At 38.5% G+C, this 23,570-nt stretch overlaps 1 protein-coding gene across 1 annotated transcript; it reads right to left on the bottom strand.

Moving 5' to 3' along the window:
* Positions 1-332: 332 nt before the first annotated feature.
* Positions 333-23,287, bottom strand: ngef (neuronal guanine nucleotide exchange factor; the record flags this gene model as incomplete). Its single annotated transcript, XM_083886886.1, is given in 16 exon segments — positions 333-595; positions 2,044-2,148; positions 2,259-2,341; positions 3,311-3,469; positions 3,825-3,988; positions 4,759-4,848; positions 5,802-5,876; positions 5,965-6,094; positions 10,204-10,356; positions 10,452-10,612; positions 11,844-12,094; positions 13,231-13,295; positions 13,763-14,088; positions 14,092-14,101; positions 18,077-18,182; positions 23,074-23,287. Coding segments are annotated over 16 exon segments (2,355 nt in total).
* Between the last annotated feature and the right edge of the window lie 283 nt (positions 23,288-23,570).

The following is a 23,570-nucleotide window of genomic DNA, read 5'->3' as shown; positions in this document are numbered from 1 at the left end:
AAGGGGCCTCTAGACTGTGAGGGTTCAAGTCATTACCAAACAAAGCTTCGGTCCAACCACAAAGCTTTGTGTCATGCATTATTACTTCATAAAGTGAGGGCCAACAAGACACATTCACTACACATTTTAGGAGACATGCAGCATCTCTTGTTCAAGCACTTTGATCACTGAGACAAAACTGTGGATCTCTAAAAACCATCCACTTTTAAATGAAAATCAAAAGGACAAGGTGTCTTAGTGTTGGAATTGTTGCGTGTATATCCTGATTATGTTTTTTTTTCTCTTAGTGCATAATGGTCCTCAAAAACGATGTTAATCATTTTTTACTGATTTCACTGCTTCATGTCACTGCTTCCCCCCATTTCATCAGTCCAAGAAGTGGAGAAACTGGACACCTTTGCGGTGCGTCTCCCTGCTCTGCCCAGCGCAGCCCTGGTTGCAGTTTGTGGGCCTCCTCCACCTTCTTGGGCTTGCTGGATCCTAAAGGCCTCTCTCAGGTTCTGAGCTCGGACCTCTCTGCTCTGAATCTCCTCCACTAAGCGACTAGGGAACCAGCCCCTCTCACCGTCGTGGAGCCTTTCACCCAGCATCCAGCCTGAAATAGAGAAGAAGCAAAAACACAGAAGATGACATTTTAAAACACATGAGCACATGAAGGGTCCTCATATTAGGCTACTATTGTGATAATTCAATTTGATTTTTTTTGTATTTCTTAGAGGTCCAGTGTGTATCATTTAGGAGGGTTTTGTTGGCAGAAATTGAATATACTATGCATAAGTATGTTTGTATATGTGTATAATCACTTTCCATTAAAGTGGAACTCGTGTGTATCTGCGTCATTACTTTGTTTAAGAAGCCCTGAAGGTTCGAAACAAACAGTTCAGCCATTGCTGAGAACGCTGTGTTTATTGTAATCTCGGGGCTGAAAATCCCGTAATAGTTACGTAAGCAACGGTTCTCCTGAACAGCAGATCGTCCTGCTCTGGGCACTCGTCCAGGTACATCCGGTTGCGTACATTGAACGGCAGAAGAAGAATAACGTCCATTGTGGAGGTGTTTCACGAGCGACAGTGTCTTCTGACTCTGAGTCTGACTCCGGGTCAAAGTCATAAAAGGGACTGCAGCGGGGAGTCGTGACGAAGCTATTTTTAAACATTGTTAAAACAATGTTTTGATAATGAGGAGCAGTGCATCCACCAGATGCACCAGTTCCAGAGGGGGGCGCTGCGCTTCTGAGAGCGGGTGTGCTGAATAGTTCTGGCCAATCACAAGCCTCTGTATTCTGGTGGTGAAAGTTCACTCTGAAATATCTCAACTGATGAAGAGCGTGAGAAAAGAGGATTTCAATCGGCTCGTTTACAGCAACTAGGAGGTTTTTGACCATAAAAACAAGTTAATATATGTAAGTAGACCTCCATAACTAACATTTATGTGCAACAGGACCACTCTATGTGACCTTTAAAAATCAGTTTTCGTAGCCTTAGAATTAGCCTTTAATACTTAAGGAACTTGTGTTGACATGTTTACAGCAGCCCAATCAGACAAGCCTTTCATGTTTTGAAGAATAAGTTTAATATGCAAATCAAGAAGAATGGCTCCGCCCACATAACCCAATGCATTAGCCAAGGAAGGTCGAGGAAACAGTTTATATGCTTTCTGGTATGTGAAGAACGTTTAGGAGGGTTTACTGGCACAAACTGAATATATCACCCATTAATATATTAAGTGTATAATCACTTCAATGTTAAAAATGTTTGGTTTCTGTAAGTTTAAAATAAGCGTTTTATATGAACTTTTTCTTAAAGGGCTTGCTTTGAGGAGGCTTTCATGTTGTGTTGCTGTTTCTACAACAGCCTGAACAGAAAAACCAGCCAGAGTGTGTGTTTTTGTGGTTTGGAGCAGACGCTTACTACACAAATGATCAGTGACATGTTATCTGTAATGGCAATGTTGGTTACAATCTGCTGACTCACCATTAGAGTTCACCAGTTCTCACACACTGGAGCTTTAACTTAATTTGAGCCGAGAAGTACTAATACGCACCATCGTCTGTTCTCTCCAGGAGGTTCAAAACATCCGCCATCTCAATGGAGAGTTCATCTGGCTCCTGGGAAGAATACGACTGAATACACTGCACCTGCGGAGAGTCTAAAGACCACACACACACACACACACACACACACACTGAGTTCATATATACAGGCCTTGATGGCGACGACTGATCATGCGTCACATGTCAGCGTGATGCTGTGTCTCACCTGCTTGATGTGCACTGGTGCTGGACATAAAGCGAGTGCGTCGGTTAGGAGTGAGAGCACATATCCATCGCAGTTTGTCACTCCTGTGCAAGGAAACATTATTTTGTTTGTTTACAAGACATATTCTACACATTTGCTCTTTGTCAAAAAAAAACTAAATTAAGAGATGAAAATGATCCCACTGTGTTGGCTCTGTGTTCCCAAATCATGAACTTTTAGCCTCCGGCCCATACAGTTAAATTTTTGTGACGCATAACTATGAGCTGCACATCTGTAATGAGTGATTAATAGTGTAGTTTGTTTTAAATCAGTTTCATTTATGTCTAATATCAAATCAACACCTTCATTAAAAAGACGTTTGGGAGATAAGATTACAGATTTTCTGACTTTGTAGTTGTAGGGATACTATTTCTCAGTCACACAAACACAACATACTCTGAGTTAAACTCGGTGCAGACACAAGTAAAAATGGTTCTTTAAGCTTGTTCCACAAAAACAAAACTACACTCAAGAATTACAGAATAAAAATACATACTTATATACTTATATATAACCCCCCAAAATAGTGACATATAGCTAGGTACACACCCAAAGTGCAACTCCAACAACAGAACTACATCTCCGTGTTATTCAACTTTCGTCATTCTGTATATTCAACTTTAAAATAATCTCTAAAATCATATTTACTCTTTTTTGATACACTATAAGCTTCTATTTTTTATCATCTCCAAACATTTGTATTATTTTGTAGGACATCATCACATAATCGAATTTCAAAATAATGGGAATTTATAAACAATGTAAAATTGACATGATAAGATTAAGTGTTTTTGCTTTAATTATTGTTGTTTTCCAGCTGTTACAGCAGATACAGGACAAACAAGAGGCATCTTGATCTATTAAAATTATCACCTCCTTGGTCAAACCGTGTTTGAAATACTGGGATTGGTCAGTTTGCCTGGAAGAGGACAGAGACTAATTTCTTCATTACAACATTACATAACATTACAATCATAGATGCCTCCAGCCATCCTCATACTTAAGGTACTTACATACTGGCCGTCTTCAGCATGTAGTTGGCTGCACGGTCCTCTTGGTTCTCCAGTAGTTTCAGATTAAATACACTGGCCAGCAGCTGGCCCTGGTCTTCTTGATCTTCAGTCCTCAACATGGCCCGCGTGCACCAGTCGAGGACCTGGAACTTGTCCCCACTGACAAAGAAGTGTACAACTCAGTTGGTAACCGAGGTTTGAAACCAAAGTTTCTTGTTTTTAGAAATGTGTCTTTAGAAACTGTTACGGTTGATAAAGAATTAAAATTTCAGAAACTGAATTTCATATGGAAAACAGCACATTATAATCCAATATTTCAGGTCTTTTATGTGGTTGTGTGACTTATGGACACATTATGAAAACATGGCTGCCAGAAGTAACATGAGGAAAAACTGATTTTAGCCACTTAACCAAATACTTGCCAAATACAATCTTTGCCTGTTTAGTTCTACAATATCTTCATCAATATCAATGTTTGCTGCTTAGACAGCTGTTTCTGACTGGAACTTCTTACCTGGAGCTCCGCTTGGTGACCAGCAGCAGATTGTTAAATAGAAACATGAAGACTGGCTGGTAGAGTTTACGACTCCGCATGGTTCGAGTGGTCTTCGGTCCTGACATTAGCTGCACTTCACCCTTCTTTAATAACCAGCGTGAGTGAGAGATGATGGGCACGGACTGCAGGGGTTAAAGATATAACAGTAAATAAAGTGGACTTAAAGTTACTGTACAGTGACACTCCCTTGGACATGCCTTACACAAATAGAATATGTAACATACTGTATTATGTATGTCCCTATCCTGAGAATGCTATTGCTATATGGTTACACTGTCATTACATATACATTATTTATCCTCTGTGTATATGGAGATGGGTATAAAACATGTGAAATACCCATAGTAAAATTTACATCTGCATTACTGTCTGTCATGATGTCATCATGTATGATTTTACCTCATTTCTAGATTTATTTCATATATAGAAGTCTAATACATGTACATTTGTGAATGGAATTACAGGATGTACATTGATAACTTATCATAGCACTGTTTTTATTATTTTATAATCAACTGTAATGAAGACTGTTTACATCAAAGCAATATAATGTAAGAAGTTCTCAACACTCAGTAGGTGTCTGGTGGTGATTGACATTGTCACTGTTGTGGTGTTGTGTTAGTCGACTGACGAGGATGATTGATATATTCGCAGATAACACTGCATAGTACATTTATAATAGAGCAATGATTTTTGCTGTTTGGTACGTGACATACCAAAAATAAGACGGAACAAACCTTAATGTTTGGTTCTAACACAATGCGCTGACCCTCTCTACCAAGCACGTCAGCAAAGGCCCATACCATTTAATAGGCCAAATGTGCAAGGATAAAAATGAGTGTATGTAACTTCGCCATGGTGGGACAAAAGAAGAAAGTAAGATATAGTTTACCTTGGATTTGAATTCCAGTGTTTTCTCAATTCGGATGAGCTCTTCAGTGCGGCTCATTTTTCGCACCCCCTCGTTACACTCTTTGACAATCTGAGGAGGACACAAACATCCAAAACATACAACAGTATTCAATCATCATGCGAGTTGTTCCACTTCACATGTATACATCAAAAATCAAATGAAAACTTTATTATAAAAGGCTAACTTGCTGGAAACTAGCTACTCAACATCAAACGTTCCAGGGAGTTGAATGTAATTGATTACATATAGGTTAATGTAACCAATTAAGAAATAACGCATGTAATAAAATGCATGTCTGTAATGTATGTTTTACAATATATTCAATAATATTAAGTACAACAAATGTAACTAGTGTTTGCTTTGTGCTTCCACTTCTTTTTTTGACTGTGTTTTATGCTTCATGCTCATTAGTCTGGGCCAGTAGAGGGAGACAGACTGCACTATAAACTACTGACTAAGTACTGACCTGTGCCATTTCTATCACTAACACACTTGCTTTTATTTATGAACACACCACTGGTGAATACATCAAACTATAAGAAGCTTCCACTAGACACAAGTAAGTCTAAAAACCCCAAACAGATGCCCCATTCTGCGCTTTAAATCTAAACTGCAACAATCTTGTTGCCGAAACCACAGGAAAATCAAATGAACACACCAACACTTTCCATCAGGATGTCACACACCACTGCACAGTAATGAAAGCCGTAAAGAATGTAATCACAGCCTTCATGATCATATAAAATAATGGTCATCATCTCGAGGTCTAAGAAGCAAAGTCTATTCAGAAGTGCAAGAAAATCCAAATCCTCTTGAAAAGTGATTAAAGAGTTTAGAGCGTCAATCAGATTTTCTTCAATAGCAGTTCAGGTGTTAAAAACAAAAATGCACTTGTGCGAATGTGTTTGTTGAGCTGAAGGATCACCATAAAAATGTAATAATTTCACCAAAACGATTTGTTTCGCATCGCACTGACACAATAATAGTCATATTACACCAATATAACTCTCGCTGATGCTCACCTGCTCCAGTTGCTGATGAGCTTTTATAGCACTGGCTTCCCTCTCAGAGTTTTCCTCAGCCTTTTTCAGGATATTCTATGAAGAGAAAAAAGTCACATTTAAACAGCCTCAACGGTGTTGATTGCTGCAACATATTAAAAATGCATCATGTTGGCACACTCACTTGAACGAGCAGCTTGAGCCTTGTGATCCTCTGAAAGGGAAGGATGAGGAAGGACGTAAAGGAAAGGCCTCTGACACGCGGATGGTTCTCCAGTGCAGCCATTGTCTCCCGAAATGCCTGGTTTCCCTCTCTGAACAGTCATAATGAGACAACACAGTGTTTAGTTAATGAGTCTCCACATCATTGTCAGAGAGAACAAGGAGATCGTCTTACAGCTCCAAAGCTGAAAAGAACTAAACGGAGTAGATTTATTTCCATCTCTTGAGGAGCTGCAGTATTTACACTGTTACACATAACACAGCATCTCTTGCTCTCAAACTACATCCACCCTGAAGGATAAACTTCAAGATAAAATAACCCACAAATTATGAACAAACAAGTATAAAGATATGCCTTATAAAAGCAGTGTACTATATGTATGTGAAGCACAGTTAAAACCCACATTTAAAAGCAATTTAGCAGGGATTAGATCTAGGTTTACACCCTCTGTGAGTTACTGTGGAGCACAACTTTAAACCCCAACTGTCCGATGATTAAAAAGACAAGACAAATACAGTGCAGCGATGTTCCCGTGTCCGCCCTCACAACAGCAGGTGGCACTGTGAGTCAGTTCAAATCCTTGACAGGTTAAGCAGAGCAAAGCAGATTGAAAAATGCATTTGGAAGCTCTTTTTTTTACGCTTTGTTGGGGAATCTCCTTCCACTATAGTGAGCAGGTGGGAACACTTGTGAGAAGTGTGTAACATAACGATACTCGCTGCTGCAAACAGTCAGAATCAGGCCCAGCAAAACATGAATTACTTGTTGTTTTGGTGTGAATGTGGAAGGCTCAAGAGAAAAAAAAAGTCTTACTGTGACCTATATTTGGAATACTTTCAGTGGTTTACCATGCTGTCAGTCAGCCCTTTGAAAGTAAAACCCAAACATCTAAATTGCTGCAGTTCAACAGAGAACACAGCTTCCAACATTGTTGTCCTTATGTGCACAAGAATATGTTGAGAACATACTGTGCCTAGAAAAAGAGCTGTCTGACAGCATAATGACCCTCTGAACATATTAGAAATATAGCATACAGTCAGGATATTGTTTTCTTATACAGTGGGGACTTCTTTTAGAGGATTGAAACACATTTTTCTCTGCTGTACACATGCACATGAAAACAACTATAAAACATATTCCTGGTGTTTCATCTCACACAACTAACAGGCAGTGTGCTGAACGCTGTCTGCTGTATGTAACACACCAACATGCCATAGGTAACTCATACACACCCTATTGAAAAAACAAACTAAACCTGAACTATCCATTTAATACCTCCAATGGGTTAATCAGAAACAGTATTAAAATATGTGACAGCTTTGTGCAAAACATCTGACGAAAGTAACATTTGATTGATGATATCTCATTTCTCATCAATATAACAATATAACAATTAAGTGATAGTGCTTAAAATGAAAGAGAGTTTAGTCGGAGTCTAAATGATTCACAGTTCAGGGTAAAACAAAAGAGTTGCCCAATGTGTTTTTAAATTAGATTTTCACAATTTATTCAAGACTGAAGTTTGCAATCTCACCACACATTCTACTTTTATCGATTCCAGTCTGTGTGCATTAAACGGTGGATTCCTATGTGGACATTTCTACTTTTAGCCCCAGGAGGATAAAGATGTTCCAAATGAAGTTGGTACATATGAAGAAAACAGCATTAACAACAGGTCACATGTTGCTATGACAATGCATGGGTCCGTACACAGTCCAAAGGTAGCAAAGAAATTCAGCCATAAAATACATGTGTCTGAGCCAAATGAGCCTTTAACAACCTGAACCAAAAATACTGCTAGAGCAGCTTCAGCGTGTTCAAAGTCAACGGTACATTTCAGAGCGACAGTAAATGTTACGAAAACTGCCAGCACTAAACCAGCTCAGTTTGGTTTCTGTTCACTTTAACCCTCCACTTACTCCTTTCTCTTACATTCAGCACATTCCTACAGAAACGTTATGTAACGTAGAGAGAAGAATAATGATCCTTCTCTAGTATCGACTATCACATGGTAGAAGAGTCTCTAAAAGTCTACTTGTTCCATCAAATAGAAATCAGCTACAAGTTTGTGGGTCAACCTTTTCAGAACTAGAATTAATTCACAACATTAGGACTTGCAAACAACATTGTCTATAATTCAAATCACTAAAATTACAACCAAACCATACATACAGGCTCCAACAATATTACAGTATAATAATACTGATGCACTCATGCATCAGTGCATCCTAAAACTTAAATCAAGATAAAACATAAACTGTGAACTGATTGTTGCTCTCTCTCATTTGCTGTGACAAAAGTGTTCAATGACATTGTGTCTACTTGTGTTATGCAGTTCACTTTATTTATTTATGTAGTCTTTCCTTTGTGTTTTACATCTGTGCAGTTGCAAATGGCTGCAATTAGACCAACCACTTGTCTGGCAACAAACTACCTATCAGTGACTCACACATCATAGGTGACACCTAGCAACACTCACTTTGAGCCATTAGTGAACCAGGAAGCATAGCTGATAATAATCACAATAGCATGACAGACAATGGCCAGACCACCAACACATTATTAATCATTGCTTGATCTTTGATGACTCAGAGACAAAAATAACCAAATGGGCCCTTTGCATAGCAGCTGTCTTTTTACAATTCCCAGCAGAAAAATCACAGGTGTAAACAATCAAATGAATGATGGCTGAGTTTCAGGGTACATGCTGAAACGAGCCATTATTACTGTGACCAGTAACACCTTTACAAAATAAGGCAAGGGGAGTTGAGGTCAAGACAAATATCCCATATCAGCAGCTTTATCATTTAACGGTAGAACTATGAACGCTCAGCAGAGAAGCAGTGTAAATGTGATGGCATAATATACAATTTCCTGCTGTGGTTACATACATTCTCTTTCATTTCAGACAACTTGACTCCCTGTTTTCCCTCCACTGAGATTTCCTGCTCCTCCCGATTAGTTTCACCTGAGTCCAGTAAAGTAGTCCCTGCTTTCCTTTTAGTTTCTGCCAGCTCAACTTACCTGAATCCAGTCAATGTTCCAATGATGTTTTTTTTTTTTTAAATTGTATGACCACATATGACCTGGTGATTTTTATACTTAAAAAAAATATTTTTGATTGACTGCATGTGTAACAACCCTTTTTTTTTTAGACCAAGTATACAGATTGTTACCCTGTTTGAGTGATGTCCTGTATCTGAATCATTTGTCAGCTGTTATAGAACATCACACATTCTGTGATATAACTGTAGTTAACTGGCCTTGAACACGTGTGGTGGACTTCATGGGAAACTGCTGTTCATGTGCCCGTGTGAATGAATGTGAAGTGAGGGAGTAAATCGCCTTTGCTTCATGATATGCAGCCTGGAAATAATCTGCCTTGGAATGAATGGCTGTGCAAACCTCTTAAGAATACACAAGACTGCATGACAGAAGGAAACACTGCTCTCCTCCTCCTCCTCCTCCCCCCTCCTCCTCTCATGTATCACAATAATTAGTCATTGGGTATTTGTCACGTGGTACCTGAAGTGACAGAACTGACATTTCTACAGCTTAACTACAGATGTGATTGTGTGCGACAAGTAATCATTGAAACCTGGTTCTCATGACTCCTACACTTTATCATGGGTGAATAATGAAGAATCCTGAATCTACAAAACTAGCCACACACATTAAGATCTTATGAACACACTTAATTTCATATATCGTTTTTTAAAACAAGCGGCAGGCCTCGGACTTATTTAATATCCGTCATCGTGTGAGCTACTCGTTCTCTGCAGTGCATAATGGGAAAGTCACTCTCTTTAATCAGGTATGTGTGGGTGATGGAGAGGACACACACATTATATTTTGAGTCAACCACACCCTGTACATCGTATGTCACGATCAAAGACGCAAACCGGTTCCATGAAAAGTAACAGCATTCCCCAGACATAAAACAAAACATCAACGTATAAAGGTTTATATCTATTATTCTTGCTCAGTGTCTCCCACTCTCATACGCATATTCATTGTCAGGAGTCAAGCAGTGTGAGCACAGACTCCTTGCTTTCAAATAAGTGACATTCTCTGTACCGTCAGAACATCACAATAAACCACCACCATCTGCTTCAACAAAAAATGACTTTGTGACGCAGCATGTAAAACAAGTGCATGAAGGCAGCACATCGTAACAAATTGATGATAATAGTTACTCACAAAATACGCCTGTAGTTCTTCTCCTGGTATCCTTGGTTAATAACGTATTTGATGAAGACACTGAAGTGCTCCAGTGCATGGTGGTAAACAATGTCACACACGTCAGAGATCAAAATGGACTCCTCGATTCGGTGCTCGAGATCCATTAGGAACCTGGAAATATCAAGACACCATCATCATGGAGAAAAAGGCCTATTGTGTGTAGATTTGTGAGAATATAAATAAATAAGAGTCATGTCATGTCCTACCTCTCGCTGGCTTTCATGACCTCCTCGATGTTGGAGAAGAGAAAGTGCATGTCGGACTGGCTAAGAGTGTTGATTAAAACAGGGTTACGTAGGAAGTGAGTCTCTAAAATCTCCAAGCTCTTGAAGTAGGATGCCTCTGAGGTAACCAGCTCAAACATGGCCTAGACAGAAAAACAAACAAAAGGCTGTGTGTTAGTGCTGCCATCTGTGATTCAGAGACTACAGACAGTTAATTAGATGTACTGTTCTTATAGATATATATACTCTATAGGCCATACTAAGGCAACAACCCTGTCATAAAAGGGAGGTAATTATGTTCATGTTTTATTTGAACTGTTCTGTGAGGGTGCGGATTGAGATTTGCTGCTCAGGTTGGAGTTTGTTATGCAGTTGCACTGATTTTGCTGTGTCACACCAAATATGAGAAGCTCACCTTTGAAACAACACAGTTCAACATTATTGTACAAATATTGTATTTTGCTTTTGGTTTGGCTTTCAAGTGCTGGGAAAATTAAAAAATCTACTCTGGACAAAAACCCAACATGCATCTTGAGGATGGTATTGTACTAAATTGGAGTGTATTGATTGATTGATTCTGAAAATGCATACAGGGAACATTGGTTCAGTTCAGACCTATACTTACTGTCCACTTCAGATCACTGAGGATAAATGTTTATATTGAGTCTGAATGGGGATCATAGAAAATGTGACGAACCGTGTTTGCACATTATCATCGTCTATGTGACAGAATATGATTTCTCACGTGACCACTGGGACAAATTTGCAGTCAGTAGTGCTAGGATATTATGTAACATTTCAGCCTTAATTAACGTTATATATGTCATTTATGTTAATGTAGTGCACTTAGTTAACTAAGTTAACTTGTTTACAACACTCTTTAAATCAAAATAAATGAGCATTTCTATTCAATGACACAGGCCATTGCATTTTGGTCATCAGCCACTTTAGGTCCCTGATTTTATGCCCTCTGAGTGAGGAAGGAAATATTCCGCACTTAATTTGCCAATGTGTTTTCTCTCTTTCTTTATTTTGAAAAAAATAATTATTGTTTTGTGTGTATTTGGCAAATGCACAGGAAAATAAAAAAGACAAGACTATTCCCACAATTTCTTGCTGCTTCCAAATGTCATAAAAATATGTTTTTTTGTTGTTGGGTTGTTGTTTTTTTCCTTTTATTGGACAGGACAGTGGAGAAGGAAATTGGGGAGAGAAAGGGGAAGACAAAGGTCACTCACAAATCATTGTTTTGATTGAAAATGACATGCTGAATCATGCAGCCATGCCTTCACAACACAATTTGCTGTAGGTGACTGAAAGTTGATGTCCACCATCTTGTGTCAACCTAATGTTGAATGTTAAATTATAACTAACCTCTTGCATTATGATTTCTTTCTGCAGTAACCGAGTGAGCAGCCCACTGGCCTGCACGGCCTCCAAGTTTTGCCATAAGCTCAGTGAGCGAGCGCTGTTCCTCAGCTGCAGCTGGAGTGCTGGTGGAGACACAACACCGGGCTCAGTCACAGAGGTCCCGGTCGTTACCCCGGGAGGAAGGTTGTCACGCTGCCGCCGCTGCTCAATCTCCTGCTGCTTGGAAGTATCCCGGTACTCTTGGTACAAGAAGGCTGGAGGGTAAGAAAGAAAATATGTCAGGCATTCAGCACACATGGGATTTGTTCCTGTGTTTGGGAAAAGCCTGGGTGACTACATCTCATCAGGAAAGGTTTTATAGTATTTTTCTTTTCTCCTGCTGAGTTAAAAGTCCTTTTCTTAACTTAAAATGTTTTTTTCTCGCACTCTGAGCCAGAAATCTCAACTTGTATCACATGACTAGTATTTCCCACTGTAACAACTCAACATTATTTGACATTCTAAATAAAACTAATGATTCCTTTAGGAATCAAATGGTGGATTGGTAACATTTGTTTATTAAAAATAGGAGCATTCATTTTTAGTTTTTGTCATAAAACAAACCAGCTTAATGTTTCAGTTTTATAATAAAGCATGCAGTCTGTTTTTTATGGGACATTTTGTGAGGACAGTGACATAAGAAAACATGCACAGAAGTGGGCAGGACTTCAAATGTGTTTGCGCTCAAACAGTGCAGTAAAGCTGCACTGCAGTCAGTGCGGAGGTTGAACAGACACATAAAAAACGTCTCGCTCTCCAAGTTTCAGGTGGGTTGAAAGTTTGCTGATAAGAACAGATGCTCTTTACAGGGAATGTTGGTTGTGTGCATAAGAAGAGTGAAGGTGACTTTGGAGCCGGTTGCATAATCTCCCTCAGTCATATACTGCAGATTGCATTGGTGGGCGTAGAAGTGGACTGAGAAATTACATAAGAGTGGCACACGCACGCGCCCCATTTCATACACTACATCTCTATTCTTTTTCATTTTCAAGTGTTGGAAGTCATGCAGATAAATTGCTGCCTTAAGTAAATGTGGACTGATCCCTGCAAATAAGCCTTAGCCTATGTAAACACTGAAGTATGGTGAGCAGACTGTCAACACTGCCGATCAGCTTAGAGAGGCACTTGACCTTGATGAATGGATCAAAGATATTAGTAACAGGTGCAATGTAGTTGGTTAATGAATTGTTGTTGTTTTTTTCCTTTTTTTAAGTAACCTGCCATTCATCCGTATCCGTCATATCTATTCTGTTCACAATGAAGAGATAATTGCTGCAACCGCTTCTCTGGAGGCGGATAAAGTGGGTGGAATATATGCGATACCCTCACCCTTTAACGATCTTTTGCTCACCAATGTTTTTGATGATGTTGAGGCTGTGGGTGATTGTCTGAGAGCCTTGTCCATTGCTCAGCAACCTGAAATAAAGGAGACAAAATAGGAAATCCATGTATGGGCATGCAGAGGAATGGATATAATCACTTTATGCTTCATTTTACTGTTACAGAATCATGCAGCAGTGCTGTTGGCACATTCAAGCACACAGATTTACAATGACGAATGCTCTTCTCAGTCTCCTCTAACAACACATACAGCACGAGCCTTAGGACTATGGTTTTACAGTAATATTCTTTTATGTGTTGATATATATCAATCTGTCTTTTTACAGTCACTGTGCAACCAAACAGAATCACTACACAGCCATTCCAATGTCACATTTCTCATAATTTGCAAAGCATTTAATCAAAACAGATTGATTACAAACAAATACATCACTTTGATTTCCCTCTTTTGTCTTTTGTATCTTTTGTTAACCACAAAACCACAGTTTAAGATATAAAAAAATAATCTTTCAATGTTTTTGTCCTTGACACCCCTCCATTACCTGCGACTGAAGTACTCCCGGTCTGCTCCATTAGAACTGGGCTGTTGTGAGCTCATGTCTGTCCCTCTGACCTCCTGCACAGTGCAAGCTGCAGCTGTTTTCTCTGAGAGCTTTTTTATTTCTCCACTATGAACGTCGTGAATCCGGTAAGAGGTCCTGTCATCTGTTAAATCTCTATGCTGGCTGTCGGAGGCTGCCGATATGTCCGCACTTCCTCCACCCACACCTTCTCTTCTCTTATCCACAGCATCCTTGGTGTACCGAGCATGTCTGCTTCTGGAATCACCATTGCTTGGCAACACAGTTCTGGAATGATGGAGAATTGGTTAAGGCTGAGGGCTACAGTCAACAGCAAAAAAAGAATCTTCAATTGAATACAACCAGAGAAAAAGAGGAAATATGTGTTCATTATTGAATTCACAGAACAGTTCAGAAGAAAAAAACAGATTCTACACGCTAAATCGTCAAGTATTTATTGTGACCTATCCTTACACTTAAACATTAGTAGGAATCCGGCTCTAGTTAAACCTGCAGTGGAACCTTAATTCATGTCAAAACTGTGTTCGTCGAAAGGCCTATTACTCCATGTTTATCCAAGACATGCTCTAGTATTACATGCACCAAATTTGACAGACAAAACAAACATTAGCCAGGTCAACAACGAAGCTAGTGGGGGCCTAAGACTTCTGCACATGACTGTATACAGCAGCCATCTTCACCAAACTGAAACTCTATGAACATGTGTATAAATGTCTTATTTAATTTTCACAGATGTGTTTGTTTGCTTAAAGTCAAGGGTATTTATTTTGTACAAGGACATAATCCACAACGAAACGGCCTATAAACACCAAACAAACCAGCACAACAACAAAACCAAAGCGTAAACAACCAGCAACACGTATAAACCTTACAACAAAAAAGGAACATTCTGTCCTGCAGATTTATGAAACCATGTGCACACCTGTCTCACTGGGAACCTGAGCACACATTCACAAGCCTCATAGCAACTCGTACAGTTTGCCATAAATGAATGCACATACACCCTGAATCGCTGGTATACAAGTTCATACTTGTGTCTGCTCTGCCATCCAATAAACCTGTCAAAGTCAAAGGACAAGTGCATTTTTACTGTTGCATCAGCAAGTTTCTCAATCTCTGACGCTATAGAATAGCCGTCCTGTCCCACTGATCTGGCTGTACATTTTAACCCATTACTGCTATCTATCTATCTGCAAGGAATGTCTGTCTGTCCGTCCGTCTTTTAACTGCATAAGTGTCAAACACTTCACTTGACAGGCTTTTTGTGAGAGATGGGGCAGAGGCGGCACCTTTTGGAAGTTTTACTGATATCTGTCTGTCAAGCAAACCATTCGACAATCATGCAATTAAGAGACAGACTTTCTTTGCACCAATTTTTTTCCAAGCGAATGCAATACACTGCTGTAGGCCCCAGTGTGTGCAATGCCACCTTGGATGTTGTTTGGATAAGAAATGCTAGATAATGGGTAGTAGTACTGCACTAGTAATATCTCATACATTATTATTAGAAAGTGCTTTACAGGTATGGACAAAAGGGAAAGATTACAGATTTCTGTGGAAATAATGGCTCAAGTAAATACAATAAAACATATCAGTGATTCATACTTATTTGTAAAGAATAAAAATACCACATGGTCAGGAGAATTAGAAAAGTAATGGTTTGACAACCATGTGCACTGCTGGGCTTAAGTTACATGCTCACCACACATAATTAGTTTGTGTGTAGGAGGTGCTTTATGTGTGATTTTTGTGGATATGCATCGGTTTATGTCGGTTTATCAGTAAGAAGCTCTTCTTCTTACTGAGACCTACAGTGGGTAGAAGAAGAAAATCCACAGTTGATCCAGTAACTAACCTTGAATAGAGATAAGTTACCATCCCTTTCATTAAGTACAGTATAGATTTTCTATGGTATAAAGGGTCAAAATGTAAATTTCATAGTGACCAGTGAATTTTTTGAGGGGACATTTAAGTTTCCTGTCCAACTTGGTTGTAAAGATGCATTAGATGGGACCTTTTTCTGTACAAATATGTAGACATGACAGAGATCATATAAAAAACTGCATGCAGTAATTCTTAGAGAACATAGCTTACATATGTGCATGAATATGTATATAGAAATTAACCTGGTGCATTAATAGTCATTTGATGACCATTTCACAGAATAGTTTCCTGTCCATACTATGTTCCTAGCCCTAAGACCACCTCAGATGTTCCTCAGAGGCAACAACTGAAATAAGATAGTTGACAACAAAAGCACCAATGATACCTTGGTAACACCTGAAAATACCTAAATAGTATCATAACAGTCCTGATCAACACATTGCAAACCAAAGTCGATTTGCAGTGTTTCTGTAAATACCTCTCTGTTACACGTCACTACTTGACTTTCTGTGGAAAGATTTGTCACCACAATAGCGTCACAACCAATCGTCACACAGGTGTGAAGGTGTGAAGTATGAGTGTGAGATCGAAAAAAACTGAGTTTGAAGTTGGGTGTGGTCTGCCCCACAAGTTAGTATTGACTGTAGTACTGAGTAATCAGAAAATAATGTAAAATTTTATTTTATTATTGTTAAAATGTAACATTATGAAATAAAATATGGCACACTCATATCATGATGTAGTACTGGATACTGTAACTTCATTGAGGTAATGTAATGTAAAAACTCAATACACTTTTATAAATATGGCTACTGTATTCTCAGGTATTAGGGTGAAACAAGTACTGAATTCTCATGTAATAATGTAGCGTAGAACAGTAAAAATGTACTATAAGGTAATGAGGTAATGGTCTGAGTACTTAGGTATCATGTAATAATGCAGTGATGAGTGGTAGTGTGAAATGTAGTGCTGAACGATGAAATATAAAGTAATGAGGTAATGTAATGTGAATACTGGGATATAATGTAATAATGGAGTACTGAATACTGTGGGACAATTTACTATGAAGTAATGTCATGTGAAGACTGAGTACTGCAATAGAGCAGCAGTGAATAAAGCAATACTATATGTATGAATGTATGAATACAGCACTCCCTGTGACCCTCATGTGGAAAATAAAGCGGTAGACGGTGAGTGCGTGAGTGTACGCATGCAATAGTATGGTACTGAATACTGCAAAAATGTTATGTAATACAATGAGGTAATGAGGTGGTGTAAGTACTCATGTAACAATGTAAGAAGTAATGAGAAATTGATGGTTCTGAGCATCAACATGTTTGCAGGTGTTGTGGTTGATGAGGGTCACTCTTGAATGTACATCACACCTGACATTCATTCTCTCTATTGCCTCTCTATCACGCTCACACTCTGATAGTTGGCTGCATCTTAAATTGCCAACATTTATGTCACTGGGAGCGTTCCGCTACCTTAAAAGACCGACAACATTAATCCACTGAACAGTGCCTGTGTTCTTAAATTGTTACTGCACTCTTTGAAATAAGGGTTCCAAAAGGGTTCTTCTACAAGGGCTGAGGTTCTACCTGGAACCATTTGCTTCTGGAAAAACCCTTTCTTCAGGAAATAGTTTTTCAAGGGTTCTTGGTAACACTAATGGTTCCAGTAAGAATCATTTTGATCCAGAGAACCCGTTAAACCCCCTTTCCTGAATAAAGGGTTTTAAAAGGGTTCTTGGTGGAACCCTCCAAAAGAGTTCCAGGTGGAACCTTTATAAAAACCTGGATCTACCTGGAGCCAAAAAGGGTTCTCCTATGAGGACAAGCCAAATAACCTTATATGGTTCTACTTCGCACTTTTATTTCGAAGAGTGTGCAACCATAATGCCTGCACTTTATTCTTCTATTTACTTGCACTTTTATGTTCCAATGTTTGTTTTGTAGCTGTTATCTCCCTGTTTTTATTAACTATGATGTGTCCTGCTGCCTTTCTTGGCCAGGTCACCCTTGTGAAAGTGATCTTGATCACAATGGGTATTTTATCTGGTTAAATAAAGGTTAAATCTTCAGGGACAGTTTGGGTTCAGTGTCTTGTCCATTGACATACTGACACAAGATTGGAGTAGCTGGGTTCAGGTTTGTGGACGACCCACTCTGCCTTCTGAGTCACAGCCTCCTCTCTGCACGGGGCCACTGAGCAGCTGTGATTGGACCAGACCTGTATGCTTATCACAGACATTTGATTACATTTGATTACCGAGCATGTATAAAAGTGGTGCATGGCAGTGTTTACATAAGCTCTCAATGTTTTGCTTGTGTCTTGGGCGTGTTTTTGTGTTCACTTGTTGGGTTGGGCAGTGAAGGCATGCAGACTTACCGTCTAGAGTTAGGCAACAAAGGTGATTTGTGGGGTAAGGGAGAATTGGCGTTGGTGACACCTGCTCTGCTGGATGGACTGTGGTCCACATCACGCCTGGGAGAAGCTGGAGAGAGAGAGACCAAGAGAAATTTGTCTTTTTAATCATGTACAATAGTTATGAGATCCTTACCCCACTGTACATTATCCTGTTTATTACACAGCTATTTACTTTAAATGATTTTTGAAGGATTAGAAATTATTGTTTGATTTTGCTTCCGATGAAAGAATTAATCAGTCAGTTTCCATGGGTTTGAGGAAGCGAGTTTTGGGGAGTGTGTCAGTGTTCGTGACGCATTAACACTTACTCATATCATTTATCATATAAAATTGACAATTCAGTAATTATTTACCATGCTATAAATGTAAAACAAGATGGAGCAGTGCCACCACCAAGACACCAATAAAATATAAATAATTATTTTACACTACCAACATGCATGTGCTACTTTTTTTTTTTTAATTCACCTACAAATTGCAGCCTTTGAGTTTTGGTACAGCCATAGTATTCAGTAAAAAAACAAAAAAATCATACTGTCATATGTCCTGTCGAACAGAACTGCTCTTACATCAACAATATCAATGTGATCAAATACAAGTGTATACTAGTGCAAAAGTTAACAAACTACACTGATCCATATCAACCTATGTCTTTATCCTCCAAATCTCTGTTCCTTCTTGTCCTCTTCTTCCTCACTTAATAAGGGAAATGTCAGCCATTAAAGTAATAGGTGGTGTGTTTTTTTAAAGTAGGGTTGTATGCGAGATGCTAACCAGGAGTTATTGGTCAAGTGCTCCCAGGATCACTAAGTTTATGTTCCAAACATAGGCTTTTAAAGACCAAAGCAACAAAATAAATCTGAGGGAGGCATCAATAAACCAACAGAGGCTGATGTTGTGCTAATTAAAAAGTGATGTACATGTGCACACTTTGTGACCATGTGTTCATTAGTTTAGTGTATGATCCATTGTAAACAGCCTTTTGTAAATGTTGTAACAGTCTTAGAAGCTGTCGGGGTGAGAAAGCCTTTTTGTTGTGAACTGTTATCTCTTGTTTATGTTATGGAGGCATGTAAGATTCCTGTATTCCTGTGTTTTCTTTTCTTTACAACAGGTAAGTCAATCAACACTGCTCCAGTATTCTGTTGTTATTTGGGCAAAGCTCACTCTGATGTCTTTCTGCCCTAGGTGATTAAGAAATCAACCTGGGGATCTGCTGTATATTGCGTGGGAGCCGTAAAAAGAGAGAGAGAAGTTTTGTTCCATGCCGTAGTTTCCTCTATGTCATAAGTCACACAGCTATTGTTTGACTTGATTAATAATTTGGGTGGCATTTAAGTGTGCGGCAAAACAAAGGCATAAACAAAACACCTATATGTGTGTACACACACACACACACACATATACATATACACATATATATATATATATATATATTTACATATATATATATATATATATATATATATTTACATATATTTACATATATATATATATATATATATATATATAAATTTCAGGTGCATGTATTTGGTGACAACAGCAGAGACTTCATCAATAAAAGACCATCAACATCAACATGTTGCTGCTGCAGTTGATGTAATAAGTGTGACAAAGGACAGTGACTACAATAAAAAAAAAAGTAGTAAGACAAAAGGTGGAGGCAAAAAAAGAAATGCTTTAGAGATTCAGGAATGTGTCAACTGGGTGGGGGCAAGAACACACCCGAGCTGCTGCTACTGGAGACAGTGGTGTCAGGGAAACCAGAGTGTGTGTGGCGCTGGGTCAAATATGTCAAATGTTACAGTAATGAAATTAAGTCCAAAATTGCAGACATCTTTAAATGTGCAGTAGACTACAGAGCTGTATTGAATTGAAGAGGATTATATATTTTCTTTAGGCAGAAATCTACATTATACACTATAAATCAGATCAAATGCACAGCCCTTCATTTATTATCTACCACTAATCCTGCTGAAGCTCACAGGGGAAGCTGAATCCAATCCCAGCTGACAAAATCCATCTCTGGACTCTGACATAGAGAAACAGATTCACGCAGTCTTCATTTAACCGAACACTAGTCTGCATGATTTTGAAGGAACCCATGCACAAACTGTCGTCTAAATGCTGATGGGTACATTGCAAACCTTAAGTGTAAAATCCTCCGAGTGGCCATCAAGACTAGAAAAGTAATAAATGCTTTGTGCAGATGCAACAGTTGTATCATTTGTATCATTTAATATGCATCATCTTTGGAGCAGCTTAAAGCATTATTCTGCTCAATCATTCTATGCTGGCTTTGACACTTGTGCTTTTTTAACAGTGAAGATCTCTGACGCCTGATTTACATGAAGTCATGCATATAACTGGTGCTGGTTTATCACAAATCACATGCACTCACTTATTCAGCTTGGCAGTATTAGTTCATTTAACATATTGGTAATATTTGAAAACAAATAAACGTATTTATCTTGGCATACCAACATCAGCATGGATGCTGGGAAACTTGTTGAGCTGTGCTCTTGGATTTCAAGAGCTGTTGTTGATGTCACTGATCAAAGTATTTTGAAGCTTAAAAAGTACAACTTTTCACTCAGCCCTTGCTTGGATAAAAAGGTATCTTTCTTATAAAAGACAAGGGTATTTTTCAATGGCAGTTTTTCTAAAAACACATGTATCTTGTGGTGCTCCACGGGGGAGCAGCTTGGGTCCTCTTTAATTTATTTTTATTTTTTTTAGAAATGACTTATCATCAGTTGTTAGAAATGCCAATGTAGTGATTATGCCGATTACTTTATTTACTACTTCGCACACTTTAGCATAGCTGGGAGAATATCTTAATGCCAGACTTCAAAACATAATCAGATGCGTGAGAACAAACACATTCATTCTGAACATAGCTCAAACTAAATGTATTGTTTTTGGTAATAAAAATGTCCTTACTTCAACTATACTGAATTTGTTAATTGATGAACCTAAACTGTTGGGAGTTAAACTGGACAATTTGCTTTCCTGGTCCGATCAAAAATGGGTAAAGGCATTGTAATTGCAAGAATGTGTTCTACATATGTATACAATAATAATAATAATATTACACCATATATATCATATCATACATCCCACTGTCCATTATGACTGATGTTATCAGGTCATTTATGCTAGCACATTTGGAACACGGCCCAGTTGCTTGATAAAATGCTGACGGTAAACACCTTATAAGAAACTCCAAATAGCTCAGAACAGAGCAGTGAGACGACCTTTAAATTGTTCATTCTGATCAAACATGGCCAGAGGCACAACAAGTTATCATGGCTAACTATGGAAGCAAAAGAGTGAATATCATCTCCTCCAATTAATGCATAATGTGATTTGAACAAATATTCAGTACTTTGGGCAGGTTTTTGCCAAAGGTATTTAACACACCAAGTGACCAGTGGAATTTCGGTTACCCCAGCGTCACACACTCTTTATATGGTTTTTGTAAAGGTGGAATAAGCTGCCTTTGGATATTGAGAACTGTGTCAAATTCAAGAAGTCACTAAGACTACATTTTCTAAATATGTCCTCTTACTGATTGCATTGTTTTTTTTCTTGTAGTGAAATCCTGATTTCTCTCTTTTTTTCCTTTTGGGTCTGTTCAATGCTTCTATTGTGATGTTTTTGTCTGACCTGAGCTTCTTTTATTCCAATGTATTCATTTCTGTTCGGTCGCATGGCCTTTTATTGACATTTGGATGTTCACTGATGGTTTATTTATTCATAAATATTCTAAATACCAGGTTCTCACAACATCTTCTACTTCTATGCCATAATTAATTTAGCACTCATTACCCTGTTTATCATTTACAGATCAATAAGTCCTCTTCTCTGTTGTTGACCGTACAGTGTTTCATATTTTGATTTACAAGAATCCTTATTTTCAGACGAGTACTGTCTCTTCTTACTCTGTTTTGTTTTATCTATGCACATCCAAATCTCTTCACTGATCTTTTGTCAACTGTCAATTGAAGTCTTTTCTGAATGAAATGTTAATTACATTTAACACAGAAGACACTTACATCTTCATTTGTATATGTGCTATGAATTACCATCCAAATGCCATATGATCACACTGTGTCACTGTTGAAATGCAAAGAACAAAGCTAAAAAAAAAAGACATAAATTCACGATAGTTATTAACTGAATAATTAAAGGTTTAGAAACAATCATAATCCAACAACCATTAAAAACACACTGTACTGGTTTGTTTCCTCCTTACCATCAGTGATCATGGTAGTTATGTATTAAAGTAATTACTTTGATCCCTCCCTTAAGGCCTATCTGGGCAAAGTCTAAGCTCAAACGCTTTACTGTTGCATTTGGTGTGGTTTTATGAAAAGGGTGCGATGCAGGTAGACATTTTCAATACATTTGAGACAAATGGTTAAATGATTTGTCACTATTGTTCAATCATTATTCACGTGTGTGACGGTTCCTCTTCAAGGCTGTTGAGTATTGATGTACTTTAAGTCCAAAGCAGATTAGGAGATGAAAACTTTCACTTCAATATTCAGCAGTATGTCAGGTGCTGAAAACACATACGCACTTGCAGACACACACACTTCAGGCTGTTTGCTTGAAAATGCCAGACAAGAGACATGTGGAACTTTCAGGTGTTATTGTGCTGTTTAAACAGAACCAGTTTCTCAGGTTGTATTTATGAATAAGTCTAGTGAAGCATTGAAGTACCAAGCCTTTGTTCCACTTTCAGTGACAACTACCTCAAATGTAAATGGAACAAACATAAGCAATTAGTTTCAACCACACGGGAGCCAAATTAAATCCATTACCAAAGCAGAGATGGCACTCAATTACTCACTATGCCCTTCAACGAAGCCTGTGCAAAAACCTTTGAATTAAAATGTCAGCTGACATACAGATGAGAAAATATAACTTTAAGTGTTCTGCTGTTCTCTTACTTCCCCGTCGATCAGATGAAACATTCCTCTTTTTCCTCATCGACCGGTAAAAGCGTGAGTTCCTTCGGATGGGTTCTCTGCTGAAACCAACTTTGGAGTCATCCTCGTCATCGTCCTCCTCATGGCTCGGCTGAGTCGCAGCAGCTTGATGCTTCCCTGACGTGTCCTGTGTCTTCTGCCCTAACTTCCCCCTGAACAGGGCAATCACAGACATGATAAATGTCTGCTATATTTTTGTCTGCTATAAATATCTGCCTACGAGAACGCTGGCATTAACGGAAGGATTAACAACTTTGTCATAATTAGCCAGAATCCAAAAGCCAATCCATGCTTCAAAATAAAAGAAATACTCTGTTGAAAAAGTAAATCCAAGTACAAACAGCAAGTCAGAGAAAAGAGAGGTAATTCCCAGAGCCTGTGTCCCTCCTGTCAGTGTTACAGCAGTGTTGTTAGATACGCTGGCAACCTGTGACGCTTATTTTTGCCTGAGCTGTAAT

The sequence above is a fragment of the Microchirus variegatus genome (genome assembly GCF_963457635.1).
Source record: "Microchirus variegatus genome assembly, chromosome: 3".
In the NCBI taxonomy this organism is placed as follows: domain Eukaryota; kingdom Metazoa; phylum Chordata; class Actinopteri; order Pleuronectiformes; family Soleidae; genus Microchirus; species Microchirus variegatus.
The sequence above is the reverse complement of the archived record's forward strand: the minus strand, read 5'-3'. Positions and strand labels throughout refer to the sequence as shown.